General features: G+C 46.6%; 1 protein-coding gene across 4 annotated transcripts in view; it reads left to right on the top strand.

Annotated features, from left to right (window-relative positions):
- Positions 1-27,571, top strand: part of ELF2 (E74 like ETS transcription factor 2) — a 578,592-nt gene that overhangs the window by 459,419 nt on the left and 91,602 nt on the right. The window contains exon 1 of one of the 4 annotated variants that reach the window (XM_078676783.1): positions 17,573-18,033. The exons of the other annotated variants lie outside the window; for them this stretch is intronic. Within the exon in view, the coding sequence (XP_078532909.1) occupies positions 17,976-18,033 (58 nt within the window). The 5' untranslated portion in view covers positions 17,573-17,975. Of the gene's footprint in view, positions 1-17,572; positions 18,034-27,571 lie in introns of those variants that run through there. 4 annotated transcript variants of the gene reach the window in all.

The raw sequence follows: 27,571 nt of genomic DNA, 5'->3' as shown, positions 1-27,571 counted from the left end.
GGGCCTGCATCAAGGAGGAGGTCTCCAAGATGCTTGCTCTTAGGGTGGTTGAGTCTTCCAGCAGTCCTTGGTCCAGCCCCGTGGTCTTGGTCCCAAAGGCTGCTGCGCCGGGAGCCACACCTGAACTCCGGTTCTGTGTGGACTACAGAGGACTCAATTCAGTCACCAAGACTGACGCGCACCCTATCCCCAGAGCTGATGAGCTCATTGATCGGCTAGGGGCTGCCCGGTTCCTCAGCACGTTTGATTTAACGTCTGGGTACTGGCAGATCGCCTTAACCGATGGGGCAAAGGAGAGGTCAGCATTCTCCACACCAGATGGGCATTTCCAGTTCCGGGTGATGCCATTTGGGATGAAGAATGCCCCTGCCACCTTTCAGAGGTTAGTCAACCAGGTGTTGGTTGGGCTGGATGAGTTCAGTGCCGCCTACCTGGATGACATCGCAGTGTTCAGTGGCACCTGGCCAGAACACCTGCAGCACCTCTGGGAAGTGTTGATGGCGCTGCGCAAGGCAGGCCTCACAATCAAGGCAAGCAAGTGTCAGATTGGGCAGGGCTCCGTGGTGTACTTGGGACACCAAGTGGGGAGTGGCAAGGTGGCACCCTTGCAACCCAAAATTGAGACCATCCTGGCTTGGGAACCCCCCAAGACCCAGACTGCAGTGAGAGCCTTCCTGGGGCTCACTGGGTATTACAGGAGGTTTGTCAAGGGCTATGGCACTATTGTGACCCCCTTGACAGAACTGACTTCTAAGAAGCAGCCCAGGAATGTGATTTGGACTGACACCTGTCAGAAGGCTTTTGACACCCTGAAGACTGCAATGTGCACGGCGCCCGTGCTCCTGGCTCCTGATTTCTCCAAGGAATTCATAGTGCAAACAGACGCTTCAGAGCATGGTGTAGGGGCTGTTCTCTCACAGATGACTGAGGAGGGCTGGGACCAACCCGTAGCCTTCATCAGTAGGAGGTTACTTCCACGGGAAAGTAGGTGGAGTGCAATAGAGCGAGAAGCATTTGCTGTGGTCTGGGCGCTGAAGAAGCTAAGACCCTACTTGTTTGGGTCTCACTTCCGGGTTCAGACGGACCACAGGCCCCTCAGATGGTTGATGCAAATGAGGGGTGAGAACCCAAAACTGTTGAGGTGGTCCATCTCCCTACAGGGTATGGACTTCACGGTGGAACACCGCCCTGGCACAGATCACGCCAACGCTGATGGTCTGTCCAGATTTTTCCGCCTTAGTGATGAGGAACTCCCTGGGGAAGGGTAGTTCTCCCCACATTTCAGCTGGAGGGGACACGTGTTAGACCTGGCACCTTGGCGTGAGTTTCCCTTCCACTTTTTGCTGTTGTGCCTCAAATGTTTTGATGGTGTCTGCTACTCAGGGCACTGCGCCACGGCCAACCCGTGCCGCAGTGCAAGTGCTCCCTACTGTAAAGTGTACATATGATTGATGTCCATGATTGGTTCATTGGATTTACTGTTAGTCCCTAGTAAAGTGCACCAGGAGTGCCAGGGCTTGTGAATGCCAATACTGCTAGTGGGCCTGCAGCGCTGGTTGCGCCACCCACAGAAGCAGCCTTAAAATGTGTCTAGGGTCTGCCATTGCAGAACCTGCGTGCAGTCTGGTACTGTCACCCTGGCTGGGCAAGTGCACACACTTGCCAGCCCCTAAACCTTCCCTTAAACTTCATATTAGTCACCCCTATGGTAGGCCTGAGGGCAGGGTGCATTGTAAGGATAAGGTAGAACATGCCCTGATGTGTGTGGCATGTTCTAATAGTGAATTACTGCCAAATTCGTTTTTCACTATTGTAAGGCTACCTGTTCCCTTCTAGGCCAGATGGGCTGCTGGAATTATTACACTCTATAATCCCAGCAGGCTCAGGGAACATGGTAGAAATTCATGTTTAGTATGCCTGAACTCAGAATAATAAAATACTTCTTTTAGTAAAGTTTATTTTAATATCCTGTGTTTGCAAATGCTACTTTTAGAAAGTTAGCATTTGCTTGCCTAACCATTTCAGCCCGCCTCTGCTTGGATGTGGATCTGACTGTCTGGTGTGTGTGAGTGACAGGGCTGGGAGTTGACAGGTAGTGATTAGCAGGAGGACCCCTTAATGGGTGGTGGGAGTTTCCCCTGAATGATGCATCAGGCTGTGCTCTGCCTCCACAATGCTGGCTCCGCCCTCCTGGGGAGCGACTGATGACTCAGCCTGCACCTGGCCCAGGAAGGACCGAAGCTTGTCAACAAAGTACTCAGGCCACTCCTGCCCTCTCAATGCCGGCTCCGCCCCCCTGGGGAGCGGCTGATGTGCCTGCCCTCACACTGAATGCAGAAGCAGAAGTACCCACCGCAAGTGCTCAGGGACTGGAGCAGTTATGCAAAGGCCCCCCTGGCCAGTGAGAACAAAAGAAACTGTGTATAAAAGTAGGAGCCCTGCTCCTTGTAAATTAGATCCAGTTTGCGCAAAGAAGAAGCTCTGCCTGAAGAGAAGGACCCTGGAAGCTGCAAGGAGAAGTACTGACTCTGACCCCAAGAGACTGGCCTGTAGTGGGTGCCTTGCTGCTGAAGGAGAGCAGGAGAAGAAAGACTGAAAGACTTTGCTTTTATCCACCTTGTGCTACAACTTTTACCAAGATCTCCAAGGGCTTGCTGTGAACTTGCCCCCTGACCAGCGCCCCAGGAACAGTGGGCGCTACCCTGTCCCCCTGGAAGAAGGAGCTGCTGTGAGCCAGCAACCTGATCGACACAGCTGCTGAAGGAAAGAGGAGCGCGCCGTGAAAGAATCCCTGCGCCCCTCCTACGAGGCCCTTGGCACCCCGTCCCGCCGAGCACCGCATCTGCTAACTGGCCGGCACCAGGTGACACCGAAAGGCCCAGCCTCGCTGGCCTAATCACCGTCCCTACCGCCTGCCTAACTGCGAAGCACCGCAAGAACGGACTTAGCCAAGTATCTGCTGTGACCTGAGAGGCTTGTGTGCGCCTCACGCTGCTACCCGGGGCTCTGCCCCCCTTTTCCAGGACCTGAGGTGTGCCGCCGTCTACCCGACCCGCGCCGCAACGCCAACCGCCGAGCCAGAGCCGAGCCGCCGCTCGCTCCAACCTCGGGAGGAAGACACCGCGACGTGGACCACCGAGCCGGCCTGCACCCGACCCCTTCAAAAAGACAAAGGTACTGTTTCCCGTCCCGCGGTGCGAGCCGCTGTCCCACCTCGCTCGCACCGCCATCTGCCTCAGCCGAGCCCCCGAGCCGCGCAGTGAGCGCTCCCCGGGTCCCCGCTCTCTCCCCTGACAGCCGTGCAGCGCGCTCGTCAGGCTGACAGTGACTCCCCGGCCGCCGATCCCGCTAGAGGCGTGAGATTGGGCAGACCGGGTCCGATCGTGGGCGCAGAGAGGCCCTGGCTGATTGAAATTCTTGCTGGAGGAACGTACCAGGACTAGGGAAGAGTCCGCAACCCTTTTGAAGCACCAGAACAATTCTTTAACGCTGATACAAAGACCTGTGGCATAATCAAAGAGTAACTGGAACCATTTTCTTAAACTACGCAAAGACTGTATTTACAAGCCTGATCTAAAGATATATATAAAGAAGATATTTTTACAGAAATACAGTCTAGTGTCATTGTGTGGTGGGCTGATGGTCGTTGTGTGTGATGTTGCAAATGTTTAACCTTATGTACTCCAGAGTTTAGCCTAGACTGCTTGCGCCACACTACCTAAAGGGCGAGTAGGGGTTATTTCTGGGAGTAATCCTTTGCCCTGACTTAGAGGAGAGGGTCCCTGCTTGTCGCAAGTACAAACCTGCGCCAACCAGAGACCCCCAATTCTAACACTAACAAAAAGCTTTTAGAGGCCATGGCGCCACGAACAGAATGCGCTGCAAAAACCTGGGTATCAATACCCGCCTCCTGCATAACATACTTTAACCATCTGGCTATTGTAGCCGCAGTAACAGGCCTGTACGGTTTCTGCAAAGCAATCAATAATTGCTCTAATCCAGCAGTCCGAAGAGACCTTGTACATTCCTCATAGGCCTTGAGTCATTGCACTACACAAAGCTTAGCATTACTAGGAAAAGCATGGTAATCAACACTTCTAGACATTGTCTTGGTTCTGGAAGTAATGTCAAAGGAAACTCCCTCAGGAGTGTATACTCTACCTGTAATGTCCAAAGCCTTTAACATCAGATGACCATCTACAAGCCGCCAGGCATAAAAGCATGGCCAATTTGGCCGAAAGTTGCTTTCGTGTTAACATGTTATTCTGAGGCCATTCATTAAACTGGGAAAGAACTAGAGAGACATCCCATAAGGAAGTATACTTAGGTGTAGGTGGATTCTCTACTCTAATACGCTTCCGAAGCTTACATATGAGCAGATGCATACCTACAGGCCCTTGATTTGGGAATGACCCACCGAGATAGCGGAACGGAAATTATTAACGGAACGATATGCCAATCCTTCAGAAGCTTCCTGAGAAAGAAAATTCACAATACAGGGTAATCCCGCCCCCACGTGTTGGTCCACGCACCAACGAACCCAGCCCTTCCAGGCTGAAGTATATCTCTTACTGATGGATGGAGCCCAAGCCTGGTTGATAAAGGCTGAAGCTTGCTCCGAAAAACCTGGCATTTGCCAACGTTGCTGGAAAGTCTCCAGGCCATCAGGGTCAAATGCCCCGATACCACCATCACGTACATCTCTCCATGAGGGCCCTGGAGCATCATCGGGGATCGCGGAATCCTCCTGGGGAAGTCTCAGCTCACCTCCAGGAGACTTGGGAACCAAGGTTGCAACTTTCACAGGGGAGTCACTAAGATCACTTCCGCCATCTGTCGCATTATCTGTGTGTACACCCGAGGGATCAATATGAACAGGGGAAAGGCATAATTCAGAGACTGGGACCAGTCCTGAGTGAAGGCATCCGTCGCCAGAGCTAGCGGATCCGGTCTCCAGCTGAAAAACTGAGACAATTGCAGATTCACCCTGGACGCAAAAAGGTCGATCTGGCATGGCCCCCAGAACGCGTGTAACCAATGAACTACCTGAGGTTGGAGTTGCCAATCGCTGTAGTCCTTCAGATGACGTGAGTGCCAGTCCACTACCACGTTTGACTCGCACAGAATGTACTCTGGTATGACCGATATCTGGTGAGTCAGGCAATAGTGCCAAAAGTCTTTCGCTATCTCCACCAACATGGAGGATCTTGTGCCTCCAAATTTGTTGATGTAGCGAACTGCCGATGTGTTGTCCATCCTGGGTAGGATGCAACACAAGACTTTCTTGGGTGACAGAGTCCTGATCGCGAATGAGCTGGCGAGCACCTCTAGGCAATTGATGTGGAGATCTAGCTCTTGAAGGGACCACCGCCCTCCCGTGGAAATATTTCCAAAGCACACTCCACAGCGGCTGGCGTCGGACTTTGACAACTTCTGGAATGGAGCCGAAGATGGCGCGACCATTCCACGCTTCCACGTGGCCTAGCCACCACTGAAGTTCCTGTCGGTCCTCCGATGACAGAGGAACCAGGTTCGTGTACGAGAGACCCTTCTGCAGATGTTGAATTTTTAATCTCTGAAGGGCTCAATAGTGAAGGGGACCTGGGAAGATTGCCAGGATAGTGGGTCTCCTAGCGTCATCCATTCAGGCGATGACTCTCAGTGAGACTCTGTTTGGACAACAGAGATTGTAGCTCCTTCTGTTTGTCCCGTAGTTTGGAGCAGGGGAGGCTCAACTGAGCCGTGTGAGAATTTATTACAAAACCCAGAAAGTCTATTTGCTGTGATGGACACAGTACGGATTTGGCCTCGTTGACCACAAACCCGAGATCCTGCAGCATATCAATGGTCATGCGCAGGTGTTGCACCGCCATCTCCCGCATCTGCGCTATGATCAGCATGTCATCTAGATATACTATCATGCGAACCCCCTGCTCTCTGAGGTAGGCTATCACTGGCTTCAACACCTTGGTGAAACACCATGGCGCAGAGGAATGTCCGAAAGGAAGGACCAAATATTCGTACTATCGGTCTCTCCACTGGAATTGCAGAAATCTCCGAAGTGGAGGTAAAATCGGAATGGACAGATAGGTGTCCTTCAAGTCCAGACGGACCATCCAGTCTCCTTGTTTTAGGAGATCCGCTAAGAGATGGATACCCTCTATCTTGAAATGTTTGTAGACCATGTAATGATTGAAATCGTTCAAATTGAGTACCAACCTGTCTCTTCCGCTTTTTTTCTGAACCAGAAAAATATTGCTGCAGAAGCCGTGAGGGCCCTCGTCACAATGCGCTATCGTGTGTTTCTGCAGCAATTCTTTGATTTCTGAATCTATAAAAGCGCATTCTGCTTGGGAAAAAGACAGCTGCCTGGGCTGAATGTCTTGATAAGGTACCTGAAAGAAATCTAGATGAAATCCCTGCACTGTTTGTAATACCAAGCATCCTGAGACAATTGAACCCAATTGTGAAAGAAAAAACGAGTACAACCCCCCCAAAGGAAGAAAGAAGGTGTCGGGAGCACTCAACTGAAGATGCTGGGGCTTGGAAGCCACCACGATACGCTCCCCTGTTGAAACATCTATTGTTGAATCGTTGCCTGGTGGGGTAAAACGTCCACCCACGGTTAGACTCCCAATCGCCTCTACCTCGACCAAAGTCACCTCTCTGGGGACCATGGCAGAATTGGCGGCCAAACGAGCGTCCCCGACCGGCCCTGTTAAAAACACAAGCCTGAAAGACTCTTTATCCCCGATTAAGCTTTATCTAGAGTCGTTAAGGTGCCCGCGTACTTGGCCACGTCCTTCACAAAACGTTCACCGAACAAGTTGCCGTCCGCCAGAGGACCAGTTCAGCTGCTGCCAACTCGGTGAGGTTGGAATCCATCCTCATAAGGAGGGACTTCCTGCGCTCCGTGGATATGGCGCAATTCGCATTACCCAAGAGGTATATCGCCCTCTGGGTCCAACCCGCCAAGACATGCCGGTCCATCACAGAACCAGATTCCTAATCTTCTAAAGCCATCTCCAGGATTTTTGCCAGGAGCCCCACTACGTCCAGGAGCTTGTCCTGGCACCCCCGCCAGGCACGATCAATGCCCTTCTTAGGGTATTTGGCAAACTTTTTTAGGAATGTCAGCAGGCTGGAGTCTATGTCCGGGGTTTCTGCGACCTTATCAGCAATCTCCGGCCTAGGACATTCTGAACAGAGCCTATTCCTTACCTCCTTGTCAAAACTTTTACGGAGGTTGTCATGCAGACATGTGGCAACCTCCGGAGCCGGAAGCCAATCGGAAGATCTCGGATGAACAATGTCAGCAGGATTAAAATTAAAGGGGGTAGAGACAGGCTGCGAAGGCTCCACATTCTTGGACTTCTTGGTCCGCTTCTTAGGAGGGGACTCATCTGGAGTGTCAGTAGACGTAGTGTCTGTATCAGTGTCCGGAACCTTGGACTTGCTGGCGTCCGGGGCAGGCAGTGAGGATAAGGTATAGGAATGTGGCCAGGACTTCGCCTGAGAATCAGAGGATGCCACGTCCTTAGAAGGAATTGTCGGGGTAGTAAAACCATGACGCTTAGCGAACTTTTCCAACTGCTTAGTGATAGGTTTTAGTGCAGTAGCCAGCGCCTGATGCACAGTTCCCGGAACTGTCTTTTCAAGGGCCTTGTTGACAGAATCCTGGATCAAGGGAAGGATTAGTCACTTCCTCCTCATACAGGTTGTCATCCTCTTCATAGGTACATATATTTGCTCATGAGGCACAAAACAGAGAGGAGTAAGTGGGGGAGCCACACTGAGCACAGAAAAGAAATTACCAGGTACTTAACTCCTCAGCAAAGGCTGTAGCAAAAGTTCTTTCAGTCCACAGGGCGTAGATGGAGCAAAAAGAGCAGTCTCTGATGTCCAGGAGGTGTGCTCCATCCAGGCCCAACCTTTATTACAGCCTGCCAGGCGTAGGGGTTGCTGCTCAGGGGAAAACTGAGCTAGAAAGACCAAAAACGAGGAAAAAACGGGCAGTAGCGACCTGCGTAGCACAATCCTACCACAATATAGCCCAATTGGGCTACGCACGTCGAAACTAAAAGGAAAACAAAAGTGACTTGCTCCTAGCGCTTCCTGCTGATTACGGGAGCCTCTACGCTTCTAATTATTAAGCATGGGCGGATTTTGCGAATTGGCAATCCGCTAAATTGCGTATTTACGGATTCGCAATCCGCGAATTCCTTTTTTTTTGTGTTCGCAAGTGTTTCTGCCATTTCGCAAGGATGTTTTACCAGTTCGCAAACGCGAACTTACTTGTCGGGTAGCAACGGTCGTGACCATGTTGTTTCTACGTCTGGTTCATCACAGCACCCTCTGTTTTACCACTGCCACCCTCTGTTTCACCACTGCCACCCTCTCGCTCACCCATGCCACCCTCTAGTTCATCACTGTAGATTATGGGGGGAAAAGCTCACCTGCCCTGCCTCAACTGACATGAATGAATTAGGGGCTGATTAATGGGTCACTGAATTTGAACTTCCAGGCTGGCACCTGCTTCCTTATCTGTAATTGCTTTCTGTTGCAGTGTAATTTTTTTAACAGGACCTTTGTTGTATACTTGTAGCTATTCTCTGAGCCTGCTGTGAGGGTCAGAGCGGTCATAGAATAGTTGCAAGTAGGCAACTGAACTCTGAAGGGGCCCCTCAGGAAGCACTACAGGGAATGGTTACTAATGATAAGATTGAACTTTTGCACCTGCTGAGTGCTTTCAGTTTTGCAAAAATCCAAATATCCAGCAGCATCCACAAAAAGTAATCCTTACAGGTCAAAATCCAAATCAAAGTGACCAGCACATGAAGAAAGCACTGGGAGGAGCCTGCTGGACAGGAACAGGAAGTTGGAGACTGTGGGGCACTTCCTTCCTCCCCCCTCCCCCCCACCCCCCCCACCCCCCCGAAATGGACTCCTTGCAACAAAAAAAAAGTGCAGGCAAATGTCAACCTGAGGAGTTATTCTGATAAAAATCATAATTTTCAAAGTTTATGCTGCCTGCTGGTGGATTTCTTGTGCGAAATTGCAAATTTTGCAGTCTCGCAATTGCGAGATTGTCGCTGCCCGCCGCATCTACGTGTTCGCAAGTGTTTACTCCCGCAAAATTGTATAGTATTCTAGTTGGCAAGTGCGACCAAGCAAAAAATCCGCTTCGCACGGATTTACGAATTTTCGGCAAGTTCGCGGATTGCGAACTTGCCGAAAATCCGTGAGCGGAGCGGATTTTACACCCATGCTTACTAATTATGCCAAATGTTACCTGCCGTCGGCGAGGCGGTACCGGTAAGTCTGTTGCTGCCCTTTGATCTGACCGCGAGCGGCCGTACTATTCCCCCGCCCGCCGAGTGGGAAATAAAGATTAAGCTGCAGCGAGGCACAGCAGTGGCAGCAGGGCTTTAAACACAAGCACGAAGCATGCGCTGGCAGCAATGTCCCGACCGGGACCTCCGTAGCGGAGCGCGCGTTTCCGTACACACAAAAAAGGGGGGCGGCCCTTTAACAGTAGCGAGCACGGCTCGCGTGCATAAATACCAACAGACAAAGCAGTAATCACACAAGCGTGATAAGCGCGTGCATCAAATACAACAATGAAATTATCAAGGAATGCATTAAAGCCATAAATCAAGTTATAGGTATAAAGGCAATTAACTGGCTGCGTGAGCAGCAAAGAAAGAGGAGGATATCCGGTGGTGACTGACTCCTACAGGATGTGATATGTGCATCATGGGAAATGTCGGTTTTTTTTATATAAAAAGTTACATTTCATTGGCTGCTGTGTGTATCAATAAATGTAAGAGAAAGCATAATACGAAGCCTCCGGTCCTGTAATAGAATTTAACTTGTGCAAAGGGAAGAGCTTGTTTTCCTGGGATGTAAACTAACTTTAGTCCTGCTGAGGAGAGCTATTGAAGTGGGTGATCTGTGTGTAACACCTAATAACAGTTGTCTATTTAAAGGGCTATTGTCGATGGGAAAGAGAGATCTTATTGCAGTTATTGAGGAGGATTAAAAGGAAAGTGTTTTCCGCTGGTTTGCTTTTTTTCCTCAGAGTTGTAGGCAGCTGTGGGAGCTTTGAGGGAAAGTGAAACCTCCACTGATCTGTGCAGACTGGTTTTAAATTATGGTGCCTGTGAATTTAAAGGTCTTCCAGAGACAGTTGTGATGGCGATAGAAGGAATTTAGGGAGATTCTGAAGCTTGGCCTAAGCTTACTTCTACAGATGTCCGGGTGGAATTTCAATATTTCCATTGCTGTCGACTTTTAGGGTGATTCTTATCCATTTTGGTCCTCTTCTAGTAATTCTGCCTGTGGTTTTTTTTCGGTTTTCAAATTCTTTCAGAGAATGACTTCAATTAGGGTTTTCATTGGCATTGGCTCTATTTCAAATCAATAATTTGATCAGGTTTCCTTATCCTTTAGTTGTGGTTTTTTTGTGTGTGTTTTTTTTTTTTAAATATGGGGACATGCAGACTAGTGGTTTAGTTTGAGTGGTTGTGGAGACAAATATGGGACCTGTAGCTCTTTGGAAAACAACTTTACACGGAGGGAAAAAAATAGTACCGGAGTAGTTAGCATCCTGCTTATTTTTAAACTTCATGCATGGTTGTCCTGCTTGGGTGGCCCATGACCTTAGTATTTAAATTTTTTTCTGGAGTAATAATTTTCCTCACTATAAGGTTTCATTAGGCCCAATTTTCTCCATGTTCTTTTCAGTGGCAGCTGCTAGGGAACGGGGGAAGAGAGGCGGTAAAAAAAAAAAAGGGGGACAACCTGCTGGTCATAAGCCGCTGCCTCACCTCAGTCCCCCCTCTTTTCCTGGCTCCCGGCAGCTCCCAGACTGACAGCAATGTTGTGATTGATCTGAGCGGTCTGTTTGGCTGCTCAGGCAGTGCCTGGGACCGTTCTCCACCCAGCTGTGCAACACAGCCAAGTGGAGAAATGGTAAGTGTGCATGACTGTTTGGCCGCCAAACCGTCATGTGCACTTAGAGAATGCCCACCACCCCCGCCTCCCCCCTGCTGACGAGGGCAGCCCCACCCCACCCGGCTCCATACTAAAAATAAACTGATAATGTTGCGTTATCATTATTTTATTTTTCCTTTGCATTGCTCTGAGAGCAGTGGGGCGGCAATCCTCTGCCTTCGCGGAGAAGCTGCCGCTGGTTCTTTGGGAGTGAAGAAAGCACTTAATGCGAAGTAAGAGTTGCTGTTTAAATTTCCAGAATTTCATCTGAGTTAACAGTACTTTTTTTGAAGACGAGCATCCGAAAAATGCATGTAATCTGCAGGGAGGGTAAGAGGCGGTTTTTAAAGGAGAGGCAAGCAAGAGGTCTTCCGTTGGAACTGGTCCCTCACTCAGTACTATCAAACAGTTTAAAGGTTTCTTTCAAAGACATATTCTTCTTTCCAAAAGTAAGTGAGCTGTGTTGGTTTAGGAATAAATTTGGGGATAGTGGGAAGGCCATCTACCGAGCCAATAAGCATGAATTTGTATTCCTGCCTTTTAAATGAAATGCCCCTAATTGCCTCTTCACTTGAATGGTTTCTGAGCTTTTTAACAATCGTAGTTGGGAAATACTTGATAGCACAGAGATTGTTTTACAAATAGGAAACGGCCTGGGTGCAAACATACCCCTCAGTGCCCATGGTCACCACACCACCCACAGGAATGAGGGCCACATGTATCAACATTTGTAATAGTGATTACCTAATTGGGATTTTCTGCAAATTGCAATTAGGTAATCGATACTACAAATATATGAAGACCCAAGAGTTTCATATAGCGATTCATAGGGGGTCGCAAATCAACCTACCTCATTAATATTGAGGTAGGTTGCAATTTGCGACCCAGTAGGAATTGCTCAAATCATGGGTATTGTGGCCTGCTGGGGTCAACATACCACCATGTCTGTGATTGCTTTTAAATAAGATCAATTTGTTTTTCTTTAATGCAGCCCGTTTTCCTCAAAGGAAAATGGGCTGCCTTTAGGAAATAAAGTTTTGTTTCATTTTTTAAGAGTAGCCAACGTCCACAGGACCACTGCCTACTCTTAAAAAACGTTTTTGCATACATTCACAAAGGGGAAGTGGTCCCTCTGGGACCCCTTCCCATTTGTGAATGGGTTACCACCTACTTGAAGTAGATGGTAAAATGTGAGTGTTTTGCGACCGCATTTTGGTCACTAAGCCTTCTTACATACCGATGTGATTTGGTTTTTAGGAAGGGATGCCCTGTACACTCCCTTCCTAATAGCCAATTGCTAACCCATTTTGTGATTCAGTGATAGGTTACTGAATTGCAAAATAGGGTTTGGTACATTGGGAAAGCCTTTTTTCGGATGCAAACAGCCCAATTCTGCTAATCAGGCTGTTTCCGACCTTAAAAAAAAAGGACATATATGTGGCCCATAGTTGCTAATGTAAAGGGAGCAGCGACCGCATTAAGGCACAGGGCCGTGGAGAACAGTTGCAGGATGACAATCCTAGAGTTGTGAGAGTCCATCCTCTGAGGTCCTCGGGAGACCTCCAGTGACTGTTCACAGCATCTGCTTGCTTCTACGCTGGGTGTCCTGAGCCACGGGCCCAGGTTGCCCTGCCAACCCATGCAGCTTCCAGAGGCAAGGGCACGTGAAGTTACTCAGCACTCGCAGGCTCAGGTGGGCGAGTAAGCAAAATTGCACATGCTGACCCTGCCGAGGGCTGACCATAAGTGGGGTAAATCGCAGGACAGGCCTCTCGTCTCGGCTTCATTTGCTTCTCTGTAGCGAGTGCAGGCATCCGGACGATAAAAGGATGGCAGAACAAATGGGAGGACAGGAAAAAATGGGAAACTAAGAGAATCAGCAGCTCCTTGCACTGCTAATGCTGCTTCCTGTAGGCGCGCAAGACCAGGACGAAAGGCAGAGTCCAACAGTATGTACCTTTTAAAATAGATACTGTGCAAGAAGAGTACAGGCTGAGGATGGCACTTTGTGACACTGTAAGAGCCTCTACACACTAACTGGGTGAGGGCGGAACAGTCGCCTTTTGTTGTGTTCTTAATGTAGCCACACTGCTATAACTGTGCAATCCAACTTCAGTGCTTTTTCTGTTCCCATCCCTACTGCTGTGGACACTACTTACTACACAACGATGTGCATTATGCCAACCTGGAGCACACCTGTTTTACTATTTCCATAAATATTTTGAGTACAGTGACCATTGTATCTATCCTGAAAACACTCCTTGCTTGACAGTTTGAGCATGTTTTGTTCTTATACAGCATGAATTATGCTATTAATATGGCCTTGCTGCAATGGAATGCCACGTCTGACAAGTAGCTAGTGTGTTCCTTTGTCATCTCACCTAATTGCATATGTGAAAGGATAGTTTTAGTGAGAAGAAAGCAGTCGACAGAAGTAAAGCAGTATAATCTTTAATATCTACTATGCATGCCATCATTGTCCAGATCCCCTCATAATAAAGTATTACTCTGATTTTGCATGTACCAAGTTCACACTTCGTATAGGAACCCCGGGGCTGTCAGAAACGTTCACCCTGCTGTCTCACCAATCAAAGATTATCAAGAAAAGTATTTCTGTTGAACCATAATCGTGGTAAAAAAATGTTTATTATACATTTACTCGCCTTTACTACTCCAACCATACTTGGCCCTTTACGATTTGACAGTCTTCGGCACTTCATTTACCACAGAGGCAATGATCCCCTGACTCATTTTTGTCAGAGGGGGTGACATTAGGATGACCAACACCATGTTAGTGGTCCAATGAGGGCCATTAATTGACAGCCTACTCACAAATTTGAGATCAGATTTAGGTACACCACTCTTAAGACCATGCTATAAAATAAAGGATAGCAACAGGAAGACCCATTCTCCTGAAGAAGTTAAGTAGAGTTGGGATTATGCAGACCAAAATCTCTGCAACAGCAATGCAGAGCAGAAATAGTAGCCCCTGATGTTCAGAGCTCGCTCATTCTCCCTACAACACTTAAAGTCATTAATAATCAGCACAGTTTGAAAAGGAAGAGCTAACAGGGTTCAATAGTAGACTCAGGCAGGTATTAGATTAATTTGGTTATTGTATTGAAGGTTCAAAGTTCATTACCATGAGCAATTCCTTAGACGTTCGGTTAAAAATATCAACTTGTAAAACAGTGCCAAACATTTAAGCAGGCTTTCTCAGGTGGTTCTAATCCAAATTAGTTATACCACCATTAAGGCAGAAGGATAGTTCGTTGTCGAACAGCTCAGTTCCTACAAAGATGGGAAAAGGGTTAATATTTAAAGTGCATTAATGACTAGTTGATTAACAAACAAGGAAATTAAAGGAATAAAAAATGGAGAAAAGTTAATCAAATCAATAAAAATAGCATCCTCTCGCACGGGGAAAAAAGGAAACTATGGCTTTGCCCCTCTTTTCGGATTTCTTCTTTCATAAAGTTACAACAACTTCCCGGTGATGTAGCATCACACCACCATCAGAAGTCTGTTGTATGATAAAATTCACTTATTGTCACCTAGGACACCTGCAACAGGGGGATGGATTCCCATCCTAGTCATGAGAAACTAAAGATTGACCGTCCACATAGGCCTAGTATCTGTAAAAAGAGATACAAAGTAATCAGCTATAACAATAGTAGAAATTCTGTTCCCACAGGAATATCTCTGTGTGCACGTTTAAGAAAAATTCAGGACTGATGGGAATGTACAGGACAAATAAAGCAACATTTCACTAGTGGAAAATGAACCATTTGATTAAGCCAGGAGAAAGGTCAGCACTAGAAAAAAAGCATTTTGAAAAGACCTTAAAATTAGCATCACATGTTTAAAATTAGCTCTAAACCAACATTAAATTTAATGTAATTAAATCAACTCAAAATATAGAATTCAGAATTATTACATGAAAATAGCTAACGCTAGAAATACCCTACTACCACAAAATCTACATTTTCATGTGTATAATTTTCTAAACTCACAATTTGTTTTGCATTTTTTATAAACTAAATAAGTTCTAGTATTACTTTGAGAAATTTTACAATCGTGTCATGTTTCTACCGTTTTTGCACCGACTTCTCAATGATGCATTCTCAATTGAAAGCAATAAAAACCCTACGCCATTTTAATTGCATCAGTAAACGTTAATAAACCAGTTTCATAATAAACTAATTAGTGCAACTCGTTTATATGTTGTTGCCTTGCATGCACGTTTTCTTCATCTTATTTGAAAGCACGCTTTTACGGTGCTCTACTACACTTGTCTCGTTTTCATGTTTCACTGTGTCTTAACATGCTAAATGTACTTTCAGCTCTTCGTGTCTTCAATTACAATACAATAAATAAATGTGCGTTTTATGATTTTTATAAATCATGCTACATCAACCCTCTCCTGCATTCTCAATGTAAGGCTACATACACATCAAGGTCTGATTGAAGCCCCTATTGCGTTCGGCCCATTTAATTGCGGTATGAGTAATATTTATATAGCACTATATATACCCTGCTGCCGGTGTCTATACTGATTGTTAAATGCCCTGAGGCCAAGTTACAATCCTAAATCGCAGGCGATGATATAGAATGAGGGAGAGGATCATTATTACTGCACATATCACATATTAGAGTTGTGTAATACGCACTCTCCCAACCTCCAATTTTTCTTTTCCCCAGGAAACAAATGCTGGCAGGTCAATCCTGCTGAAACGTACTAAGGGAGAATTCCAGGTAAATAATAGGGCATGCAGATTTTTGTTGGGTTAACACCAAAATATGTAGGTTATGCCGCATTTTGAGGTCATGAAGAAGTGGGACTGTCTCCAGTCCCCAGAAAAGCACAGCTAAACTGCCACATTGGGCTGTACCTATATTCTAAGCATTTTGAGGTCAGCCATTGTAATTGGCTGGTATTTATCACATCCGATCCCTGTGATGCAAGAATAGATCGGGCGTGATAAATACCTCACTCTTCAGGGGCATATTAGGGGGGGTCAGGGCATGTGTAATAATTAAGGTAATGCTTAGGAAGAAGATTGTCAGGGAAAGGGTTAGGATTTCGGCTAGAAAACAGGTTTTCAACTTGTGTTTAAAAAAAAAATGCCTTCAAAGAATAGGCAAAACGGTAGATTTAAAATATGTAAACGTTGTCTAAACTGCTTGGAAATAAAATGCCCGTTTTAATATAATGTATGGCAAACTGTTTTAAATCCACATGGTTTCATTGCAGGCAAGGAAGGGCATACCAAAACGTGTTTCAAATAGATTGCCTTATCCAAAATAATGTCTCTTCTAATAAAACAAGTTATTATTCCGTAACTAGGGTTAGTGAATTTGTCCGTCAGAGGGCGCACCATGAGGATTGTTCGGAGCATTTATATGGCAGCATTTAGGTATGGTTTGATGTGGATCTATGTCCCATGTAAACTCAAGGTTGAGTGCAAGTGGGGGGAGCTTGTTAAGCATCCAGTGTGCATAGGGGAAGTACGAACTTGGGCTTGTATTTAAAATGGCGTTGTAAAGGTTGAGTATATGCCGGTGTAGATTACCCACCGAGTGCCTTGCCCACCTCCAAGTCCACTCCCGTGGCTAAATAACGCTTCTTGTAACTTTGTGCTACTCGGAGTAAAATTTAATACACAGATTTGAACAAAAAAAAGGGTAAGTAGGGGCGAACCTTGCATTCCCGTTAATGGCTGGGTGAAAGAAGCGAAGCACATGAAAAAGAAACCAACCAATAAAATAAAAAAATCAACCCTGTGGCATGGATTTCACATCGATTCGCGTTATTTGGGGGGTATTTATCTTAATCCTTAGGGTAAAATTATGTAATGCTTATTACGGTGCCATGTCCAAACGGGATGAAATAAGTTACCTTTCCGATTTTTTTGTATAAATAAGTTATGGCTTATGAGTAGTTAAGATACTAGTCCTTGCTTAAATAAACCATTTAAATAGTAATATTATCCAAAAAACAATCAAAAGCGTGAGTGGCTTATCGAAGACCTTTTTCACTAACGGATATAGGTTATGGTGTTGGCAGAAGAAGCAGTGGAGGACAAATAATTGTAGAGTTGAGTAAGTCGGTAGCGTGTCATAGGTGGTTAAAAAAGGAAGCAACCATGGGTAAAACTTTGGTGTTTAGTGTTTCATCAGTCCGTATCGTGTGGTATGCGAGGCGAGAGATATACATTATGACTATATTCATAAGAGTGCTCTATAGTAGAAAGGGTGATAATGGGGCAGCAGTGGAGATGAAAAGGGTTTGAAAGTAAATTCTACGTGCGAAGGGTGTTGACGGACTAACTATAAACTTCACATTGGACGAACTATTCTCAAAACAAGACCTACCGTAATTTAACACGTGCGTTTTAAAGACAGGGAAGGTGTGTACATAAATAAAGTGAGTGTAGTTACTGTCAGAAGGGCGACGCGTCACGTTGATGGTTGGGTGAGCAGCGCACGTTTGAAACGCCGTGTGGAGTCCATCCGGCACTTACTGCGACTGGCACAGGTGCCGTGGTGAATCTGCGAACAGGACGGGCCTTGTTAGTGTCCCGGCGCGGCTCCAGCCCTGCGGTCACCGTTCCTCCCCACAAGCTGCCTCTCCGCGGTGGCGTGTGCTGCTGGTTACCTGCTGGAGTGTTCGCGGTCTGTCTTGTGTGCTCTGTGCAGCCGCGGCTGGCGGGGAGGGGGTGTGTGCGCGGCGTGCTCCGGGCAGCGGCTCGGCACTTCCTGTCTGGGAGGCGGAAGCGTCGCTCTGCAGCTGCTGCTGTGCCAGGAAGTGCTCAGACTCCGCCGCTGCTGGCTCGCTCTGTGCCGGAGACCGAAGCTCACCTGGCTGGATCCCGCTCTGCAGGACGTTACGGTGTAACGGCATGACACCGCGGGCCTAGGCGCCCCCACCCCACGGACAGCCCCATGTGACCCGCGGCAGCGGCTCCTGCACGATCAACATGGCGGCCTCGCTGTACGGGGGACCCACGAACCAGTTGGATCTGCTCATCCGCGCCGGTAAGCAGGGGCCATGCATGGAACGGGAGAGTGTCGCGGGGCCGGGGCGTGCAGCCTGGGCCTCCTGCAGCCCGCTCAATGCACGCCCCCAATGCATGAGCCGAATCAGGAAGTGTTTCTGCAGGAGCAGGCTTAGCCGCTGTTCCTGACGTGACACGGGAGAGAACGGGGAAAGGCAGGGGTGTCTCATCGTATGCCAACTCTGGAAGCCGGGGCTTTTCCCCACGCACTGAATTAAGAGCCCCGGCCCGTGCAAGAGGACTCCAGCCGTATGAGGCTTTGCAACCAGGAAGTGCTCGTGTGTGCGAGCGCCTGGGGCTTGTTGTCTTCCTGGAGCCCGCACACGCAGCTTCGGGCCCTCCCCCTCGCAGTATCAGTAGCCTGGGGTAGTTAAGGTGAATGTTGGGACACAAGTCTTGACCATTTGAAGTGCCTAATCCAGTGCCTGTGTTATATAGCCCCCTCGCTCTTTTGGGATACTGTACGATGTTTGTATTTAAACGCAAAACTAAACTAGAAGTGGAGGGGGTAAAGTGGGGCGCTTGCTCTTTTGAGGCTTGTGAACCGCCTAACGGCACGACGAGAGCCTCTGATAAACGAACTGTGCGAGAGCGGGCGCCCTGGTCTCACTCCGCCTATTCTGTATCTCTAAGATTATATCCAAATGGGTTTACTGGGTACCGCGTTTATTAATTAATTTTTTTATTATATTTTTTCGGATTGACATTCCGCGGTGGCCAATCCACTTCCCGATCACGTTTTTCGAACCAAGTCGCGGCAGCCTATTAAAGGTAGCGGGTTCAGTGAATGGGCGGGGCAGGGGCGTCTACGGGACACCGTGATTGGCAGGTGGCGCCGACGACAACGCGGATGGAATTGGAGGGAAGGCGATAGTTCTGTTCTACTTGTAAACACGGAAGTGAAGGCGTAAGAGGGGCGGGGCCGGGTGATGCGCTTGCGTGTTGCAGAGTATACCACCAGTGCGAGAGGCTGGAGAGGTTGAAAGCGGGCCACTTTATCTGTTAAATTAGGGGATAGCACAGAAAAGACTACTGTAGTCTCCGAGCTCAGTAATTGTAGCTGGCAATGGTAAAATTGCATTGTGAGTCTAGGAGAGGATGTAGCATGAGCGGCCGATTTTGAAGTGGGAGAACCAACCAAGTTCGATTCTGGCGGGAGGCTCAAGCATACTGTGATTCTGGACAAATCACCTAATCTCCCGTGCCTAACACAATGAAAGTGTCTATTTGTAATGCAACTGATGCACAAGTAAAAGCGCACCGATACGTTAGGGTCGATATCGCTCTATATAAAACTCCGACAAAAAAAGGCATAGCGTAAGGGAGAAATTCAATCTCAGTAAAGATAAACTGCGCAAACCCAAAGGTGCTTGGAGGTTCTGTACACTGAGGTTAACGCGGTATCTTGTACTGTGCCCTTTTGATACTACTATTTCAAGGAGCTTGCCACAGAAGGTTGACATGGTTCTGATCTGAGGTGCCTAAAGTTCCTAATAACGCTGACAAATAGTAAAATGAAATGAGACTGTTGTAAAATATTTACAGAAGCAGAGCAAGAAGTACAATAATAAAGCACAGGCATCTAGGACTACTGCTAAAGTTGAACCTTGAAGCAGGTTCCAATGGATAGAGTAAATATCAAGCATAACAGGCCATTATAATAGAATATACTGTAGACTAGTTGTCATGGTTTTCCTTGTCCCACAGTGCAAAAACTTCACTTGTAGGAGCACGTAAAAAAAAAAGGGAATGAAGCTGAGTTTACGCTATTCGTTTAAGGTGCATGTCGAGCAAGAGTGGAAAGGGAGGATCTTAAAGGAACATCTAAATGTAGGGTCTGTAGCTTTAACCCCAAAGACTCCAGGTTGATCATCATTATGTTGTTGTCCGTTCTTTGTACATTTGTCACGCGTTATATTTGTCGTTGTTTATAGTTTTTTATTGCTTACTGGAAAGGCTCCATGATCTTTTGTTAATTATGAATTTAAAATGTATAGCACTTAACCTTTCATATATTTGTCCTAAAATTTAATTATGCAGTTTTTTTAAATGTATCTTATTTTTGAATTGAGTGTAAATAGTTTTTGGGAAAGTGGAGTGTTGTCTTCACAGAGCAAAGAAAGCATAAACATGTTGATAAGGGGGTCAATTTCGCCTGATAACCAACTACTCTTTAATGGTATTGCGAAAACACCCACAGGTCTCTTTTTTTATCTGGCCTATCCTGACCTTTTCCTGTTTTTTATCCGCACAATCCCCCTGCTTATTCCTTGCTGTTCTTTAACTCAGGTATGACTTTAAGATGGCAAGCAACTTTGGGTTAAATTACATCGCTCATGTGTCAGGGAATTGTGGTCTTGCTTTAAAGAATATGCAAGTTGCCTAGTCAGTGCTACAGTGGGTTAGTTATTTAATGAGTGGTAACTGTCTACAGTTCAGGTGTTGAACATAGGTCGAGCGAGGCTCAATCCATGCCAGATCTTCAGGATCCCTGCCTAGTGTAAATTTGCATTCAATTACTTTAAATAATACCCACATATTTATTGGATGTACTAAAATGTTGCAAAAATCTAACCATGCTGTGCCTTCGTTGGACGCCACTCACAATTTAACTCCTTGTAAATCAACCCTTTAGCAGAAGAGTTCAGCACATGTAGGAAATGACATGTAAAATTATACATACACAGTGATTTTCGAAGAAGCAGTGCACCAGACGTCTATATCTCTAGAATCCATACCTGTATTAAAAGTAGTCACCCCAGTTTCATGCTGGTGTTTTTTTTTTTTTTACGTTTCTGACTGTATTTATCCATATTCATTTTGAGTTTAAAAAAAAGTAAGTTTACTTTAGTACATTTCCACACTTACCTTACTAAGAAACCTATATTCAGACTTGGATGCCTTTGACTTTTACTGCCATATAAGTAATACAAAAATACTCTCCTAAAAACATTAGCTAAGCTATGCACGCACCCATTCATATGTACATTACTTAATCATTATTAGGGAACCGTGCACTGCCCAACTTTCAGTTGCTTTGAGCCAAAATTTGCAGTGGCACAGTTGCTTATCATTCAGTAATAATCTATGAGGGCTATTAGCTGGGTGTCATCAGTGTAGATTTCAAATTCCAAAATGAATAGTATGATCCCGATCTCTGAATTCATGTTATTGTCAATGAGAAGAAATTGATTTGAGATCTCATGGTGAAATCTGATTGGCTGCAATCACATCAAGTAGGATGTGATGGCAGCTGTCTTAGGACACAGGACATAGTCCCAAGCCCTAATAACAAGAAAACATGGGCAGGGTGGGGATACCCTGAACCCCTAGGCCTGGTGGTGGGGTCCCAGAGTGGTCTGGGTCCTAAACATTTTTTTTGTGTGCGAATTCATGTAGGATCTGCAGCAAAATTAAGTAAATGTAAAGCTTTGGCACTATTAAATAAATGTTGGAAAGTGGGTTATTGGTAGGGGCAAATGTGGGTCTGCCACTGGCAATAAGGCCACTAATACATGATAGGACTCAGCATAGGTCTTAGAAAATTATTCTTTTGCTCAACCCTTGGTAACCTGGCTGCGAGCAGACAGGCTTAACTTCAAAGACAGGTATGTAAAGCATTTAAAAACACCATTTCAGTAAATAATTAAGACACAACACAAAATAAAAATCCAACACCAATTTATAAAAATAGGTTATATTTTTTTCTTTTAAATGACACCAAAATGAAAATAATCCAATGTAGGGAACTTGATATATGAATTTTTAAAGATGAGTCACTTTCTAGTGCTTAGAAACCAACAGCGCCCCTTTAAGTCTTTTTGTTTTCTCTGTCAGGGACACACATTTATAAATTGTTCTGAAGAATTCTCACCACTGTAGTGGGCCGCCTTCTTCAGCAAGCGGTGTCCAGTTAGAACACCTTCCTGGCGTTCTGCTTGCAGGTCCCAAAGTATCCAACACACAATCCAAGGTTCTGTAATCTCCAGGAGGGTCCTTGAAAGTGTGAAACTTCAATGCCACAATCCACTTGAACAAAACCCTTACAAATCCACTGTACTCCAGGCTTGGAATTCTTTGTGGGGCTGTCCAGGTGAGCTCTGTTAACCTGTAGCTTGCAGGGAGTCCACTCTTAGTCCTTTGGCAGCAAGGTAATCCACAGGGCTGTAGTTTCAAATGGTGCAGTCTTCATAGGTCAGGCCTTAGAGTTCCATGCACAGCAAACATCAGCAGGGCACTTCTTGTTTCATTCAGTTTCAAGCAGCAGATCTGGAGGGCTCTGCCCCTCTCAGATACTTATTCAAAATTCTCTGGGTCAAGCACCAGGTCACTGCTGACCAATGAGAGCAGGGCAACTCCTCATAGTTATGACCACATCCTGTGGAGTGTGGCATTAGTTTGTCCCAGAGTGCATCATCATTCCAAATCCATAATGGCTGATTTTCCAGCAAGGAGGTAAGAGCTGGCTAAACACACCCCCTGGGATATCTCATTACCATGGACCATCCCGTACGATCTGCAAATACCTTTCTTAAGCCTAGTCCTGAATCTGGGTCACTACTGTCATAGTGGACTAACACCCAGGCCTCCCCTCTTGCCTTTGAAGAGCGTAGTTTACGACGCCACCTCCTGGCTTGGCATTCCTATAGAACAGATCACTGCCCTCCCAGCAGCCTGTCTAATCCACTTAACTCTGACCAATCAGGGCAGACCACTGAAAGGCTGAATTTGGACTTACAAACAAGAAAGTCTCATAACTTACTGTATGTACACTTTAGGAGAAATTCAATAATATAATATTGTTGGATTTACTACGGCCATTCTGGGAAGTCTTTGAATGGTCCGGCTAGTCCGCTCCTATCAATATTTATTAATCAATCACTTCCTACCTTGTTAACCTATGAGCCATGTGGTTTGCAATGGGGAAAATGACTTGCGCCACTTTTGTAGCACCAGAGCTTATAAAACCATATTTTATAAGTATTTTACTAATTTCTACCGGACCCCCACCCCCTGTGCAACTAGGGGAGACTTCAGGGGTTCTGAATCTGCAGAAATATTGCAGATCACCCGTACCCAATTCTTCCAGCATCAAAGTCGAATTTGAGCACCTCTTTAAGACACTGTGGGGAGTGAAATGTAAAATTTCACTTAACCCAGGCTTCTAAAAACTCATTTTATAAGGGTGCTCCTTATAGATAACTGACCCCCCACCCCTGGGATACCTAGAGGTGACCCTGGGGGTCCCTAATATGCAAAAACATGGTAGGTTTTTAATTTTTAAGGGCCCCTACCCCCAAAGTCGAGTTTGGGCACAATTTAAGGTTTAAAAAGCTGTCCTGGCCACCAGTGCAGCTTTTGAACTGACCTCCGGCTTCAGCACTGCACACATGCTGGTGCAGAGCATCTGCTGGCCTCTAAACTGCCATGCCCCAGGATACTGGAGACTTCTAGGTAGTTTCAATCCCCTGCCCTATAACATACTAGGGGCTTAGGTGGTAGGTCATGCCAACTACAGGGGTACCTCACCATACTATAGTGTACCCTAGTGTATGTTGGGTGTCTTAACTGTGTTCTAATGTGTTCCTTTTAGCTTGGCCCTGGTTAAACAGAGCCCAGGGTCAGTCAGAGTCAGTTACCACCAGTTCCAGTCAGCAAAATGTTGGGGGGTGCCCAGGGCACAGGATGACTTTGCAACAATAAATTAAACCTGGGGGGGTGTTATATTTTTAAGGGGCCCCTCCATGAGCCTCAAAGAGGCCTCCGGGCCCCCCCCCCCCCCCGACCACCCGGAGGTCGGACCTGTTCTATTAAATAAAGTGACATGGTGGGCAGCCCCCCTCCCCGGCCCTTTATAGGCCCAAAGACTTTATCTCCAGGGACCAAATGATTTATAATTAGAGGGGGGCCCCTCTTCCAAAGCCTTAATAGGCCTTCGGGACAACATCCATCGGACTCTGATGGTTTCACAAAAGTCTCTGGACCAAACTGCCCCCATGTGAGCCTCTTATGGCCCTGGGGAGCTTATCCCCTGGGGCCGTCTCACTTAGTTTCCCAGAGAGCCCACCCTGCAAGAGTTATAGTTACATGCAGGAACAAGTTATGACTTGAGATAGCTGTAACTGGTGAACTTAAGTGGTTTTGTTTGTTTATACGGGCGTTTTTAACAGACGATTTGACCCAACTAGAGCATCATGTTAACCTTTGTTTTTTGGGGTATGTATGTGTGTGTATATATATATAATATGTGTGTTTATACAAATGCCTGAGCATCTAAGGGGCACACTGCAGGGCTCTGCCCTCCGGGCTCTTGTGTTCCAGCAAACGTCTTCACACTGCAAAGTAGTTGTTGCCCAACGAGTTTCTGGGGGAACCCCCCCCCCCCCCCCCCCCCCTCCTCAGGGGCTGCTTCCATCAGGCACTCGAAAATGCACCTTGTAATTTCGTGACCTTTTATTAAGAGACGCCCCAAGGTAGGCGTGTGTTTTCATCCAACGTAATACCTTGCTTTCTGGGACTTGAAGTCACTTTGATGATACATATTTCATTCTGAACTTTGTAGTAAAGTCGAGGGTCTGGGTTCAAGGCGAAAGCTGAAACGCGTTGTTTTTGGAGCCAATAAATCAATTTTTGCACCATATCTGAGCGTTTTTTTCTACATCAAGAAGGAAGGTGATTATATAATCATAATCTCAGTTGGTTCAAAAACTAAACTGCAGAGATGCAGGACACGGTGAATACTACACGTGAACAAAATCTAATAGATAGAACAGTCAGCCAGTGAATCACTATGCGTTTTTTAACTACAGTCAATCCCAGCACAGCAAATCGTCTTTTAAACTTAGGTTTTGAGTCTCTGGGCAGTAGTTCCAACAGGCAGCTACCAACCTCCAGCGGGATATCCCAACCAGTAGCATGGTGCAGCTGCTCTACGACCCTTGTGCAATACTCCGCCACCGGCGGGCAGAACCAAACCATGTGTAGGAAATCTGCCTCAGAGAACTGACTCTTTGGGCAACGAGAGTCACATGTTTGGTAAATGGCATGTAAACGCCTGGGCCGACAATCTGTCATGTGTCTTATGTTATATTGAATCTGTTTAAACCTTGAACACACTGACACTCTCCGAACCTCTGCATGAATGCGGGACCAGTCTTCGGAGGACAGAGGCTTGCCGTAAATTGCTTGCCACCTCTCCTCCACTTTTAGTGGTTTAAGCTGTCTGTCTGCACGCAGCGACCTGTAGAGATGAGTTACAAATTTGCGCCCGCCATAGTGATCATGGTGACTAGTCTATGTGTGGGCGCGGGTGCCTCTGGAACTGTTGGCCATGGTTGCCGAGCTGTAGCCGCAATCTTTGTGTATTGTAAGAATTGTCCAGCGCCCAGAGCGAATATTTCTATTGCATCTGGTAGTGTGATAAATCTACCCTCTGGGTATAAATCGGATATCATTAGACAGCCACCCTCTAACGCCCCACCAACATTGACTGCGCTATTTGAGTAAATAGGTGGATAATCCAAATATCCAGCTCTGAGGCATATGGTGTCTTTGTTTATTAGGGTCTGGGCTGTGTGTTCCCACAGTATAGCCATCAGTTGAACCAAATGGGGAATGACCGTGGAAGGTTCCTACCGCACATCAATAGTGTCCAAAGTGGGTGACCCCCACTTGTACCTGTGAACAAGGATCTCTCCCAACTTGGGCCTGTATCCAACCATTGTATCGCATGTTGGAGCTGCGACTACAGATAATATTCTAGGTCTGGTATCTCCAATCACCCCCCTGTTCACAAGTCTGTTGCATTGTGTCAAGTCCCACTCTGCACCGTTTATTGTTCCACAGTAACTTCACCACAAGTGTGTCCAACTCTTTAAATAACCAGCTGGCAGTTAATAAAAAAAAAGTTTCCTGTATAACATAGAGGCTTCTCAGCAAAACCACCATTTTAATCATGTAGGACAACCTCATTGTGTTCCAGAATCGCTCAGTCCCGCTACGATCCGTCCCATGTTCAGGTTGTAAAAATGGTCCCCCTCGCACATTAGAAACATCCCCAGATATTAGACTCTGTCTAATGTCCAGGGTAGCTCAACCTGCAGGAGCTGGGACAATGCGATTCCACCATGTCCATCCAGTGGGAACATCAAGGATTTAGAATTATTGATCCAGAGTACCGAGGCCTCACCAAACCACACCAGCTTACTCAATAACATCAGGACAAAAACTGCCGGCCACCTCTGGTATATTAGGGCGTTGTCTGTGTATAAAGAGACCACATGCTCCGTCTCACCTATCCTAATGCCCCAACCCTCATGCCCCCGTCTCAAGACGACTAGCCAATGGTTCCCATGATCTATAAATCAGGAGCCCAAGCCCACTTTATGAAGTACCTGCAAGATGTATTCCCAACTTACGGAGTCGAAAGCCTGCTCTATGTAAGAAAATTCCAGGCCATATTCATCTGTTGTCAGTTTTAATGACCGCATGACACGAGCCAATCTACGAATATTTCTAAGGGTGTTTCTATGTGGTATAAATCCTGACTTTTCCTCGTGACTGAAATGGCAGGAGTCTATTCACCAGTACATGGCTGAGGAGCTTGAGGTCTACATTTGATGTAGAAAGGGGTCTATATGAACCCGTAAATGCTGGGTCTTTCCCGGGTTTTGGCACTACGACTATTAGAGCCTCCCTCATGGTCTGCAGTAACTGCCTTCTCTACCAGGCTTCAGCAAACCTCCAATAGATTATCTGCCAATAGGTCAGGAAATTGTGTGTACCATTTGTCTGGGAAGCTGTCTGTTCCGGGTGACTTAGCTGGTTTTAAGTCTTTCATTGTGCCCATCAGTTCTGACCTACATATCGGGGCACCCGAGAGTCTCCTGTGCAAGACGGAGAAGCGAGATCCCGCTCAAGTATGCCGATATCACTCTGGCACCCATGGTGTTCTTTGTAGACCGCTCCCAAATAGGCGGCGAACACAGCATTGATCTCTTGCTGTGTAAATACAAAGTCACCTCCCTTGTCACGTATCTCCAGGATAGGTCGAGGTTTTTCAATTCTAATCAGTCGTGCCACTAGGCGCTGGATACCAGTGTCTCATGTTACCGACATCTTGTCTAGTCTATCCCGCATCTCTCCAACCTACTGTCGCTCGGCATTCCAAATCTGGAGGCCGGCACGGTCTACGGGGATTGCCACCTCCATGGCTTCCAGTTTGTGTTCCTGTCTACCTAATCTTCTTCGTCAAACACCAACAGCTACGGACATGCATACTCCCCTAAGGACCACCTTCATGGCGTCCCATTCTGAAGCCCTAATATTCGTGGACTCCCAGTTTGTCCCAAAGTAGTGCGCCAACTCCTGGGGTACGGTGTCTTGGAAGATCGGGTCAGTAAGTGCATCCGTATTTAACCACCATAGTGGTGTTCTAGGAGTTGGTCTGTGTAGTGTATATACTATCAATCAATAATGGGGAGTGGTCCAACAAGTAACAGGGCAAATATTGGGCATCT

Source organism: Lissotriton helveticus, chromosome 2_1 (assembly GCF_964261635.1).
Source record: "Lissotriton helveticus chromosome 2_1, aLisHel1.1, whole genome shotgun sequence".
NCBI lineage: Eukaryota > Metazoa > Chordata > Amphibia > Caudata > Salamandridae > Lissotriton > Lissotriton helveticus.
This window is presented reverse-complemented; position numbering and strand designations above follow the sequence as displayed.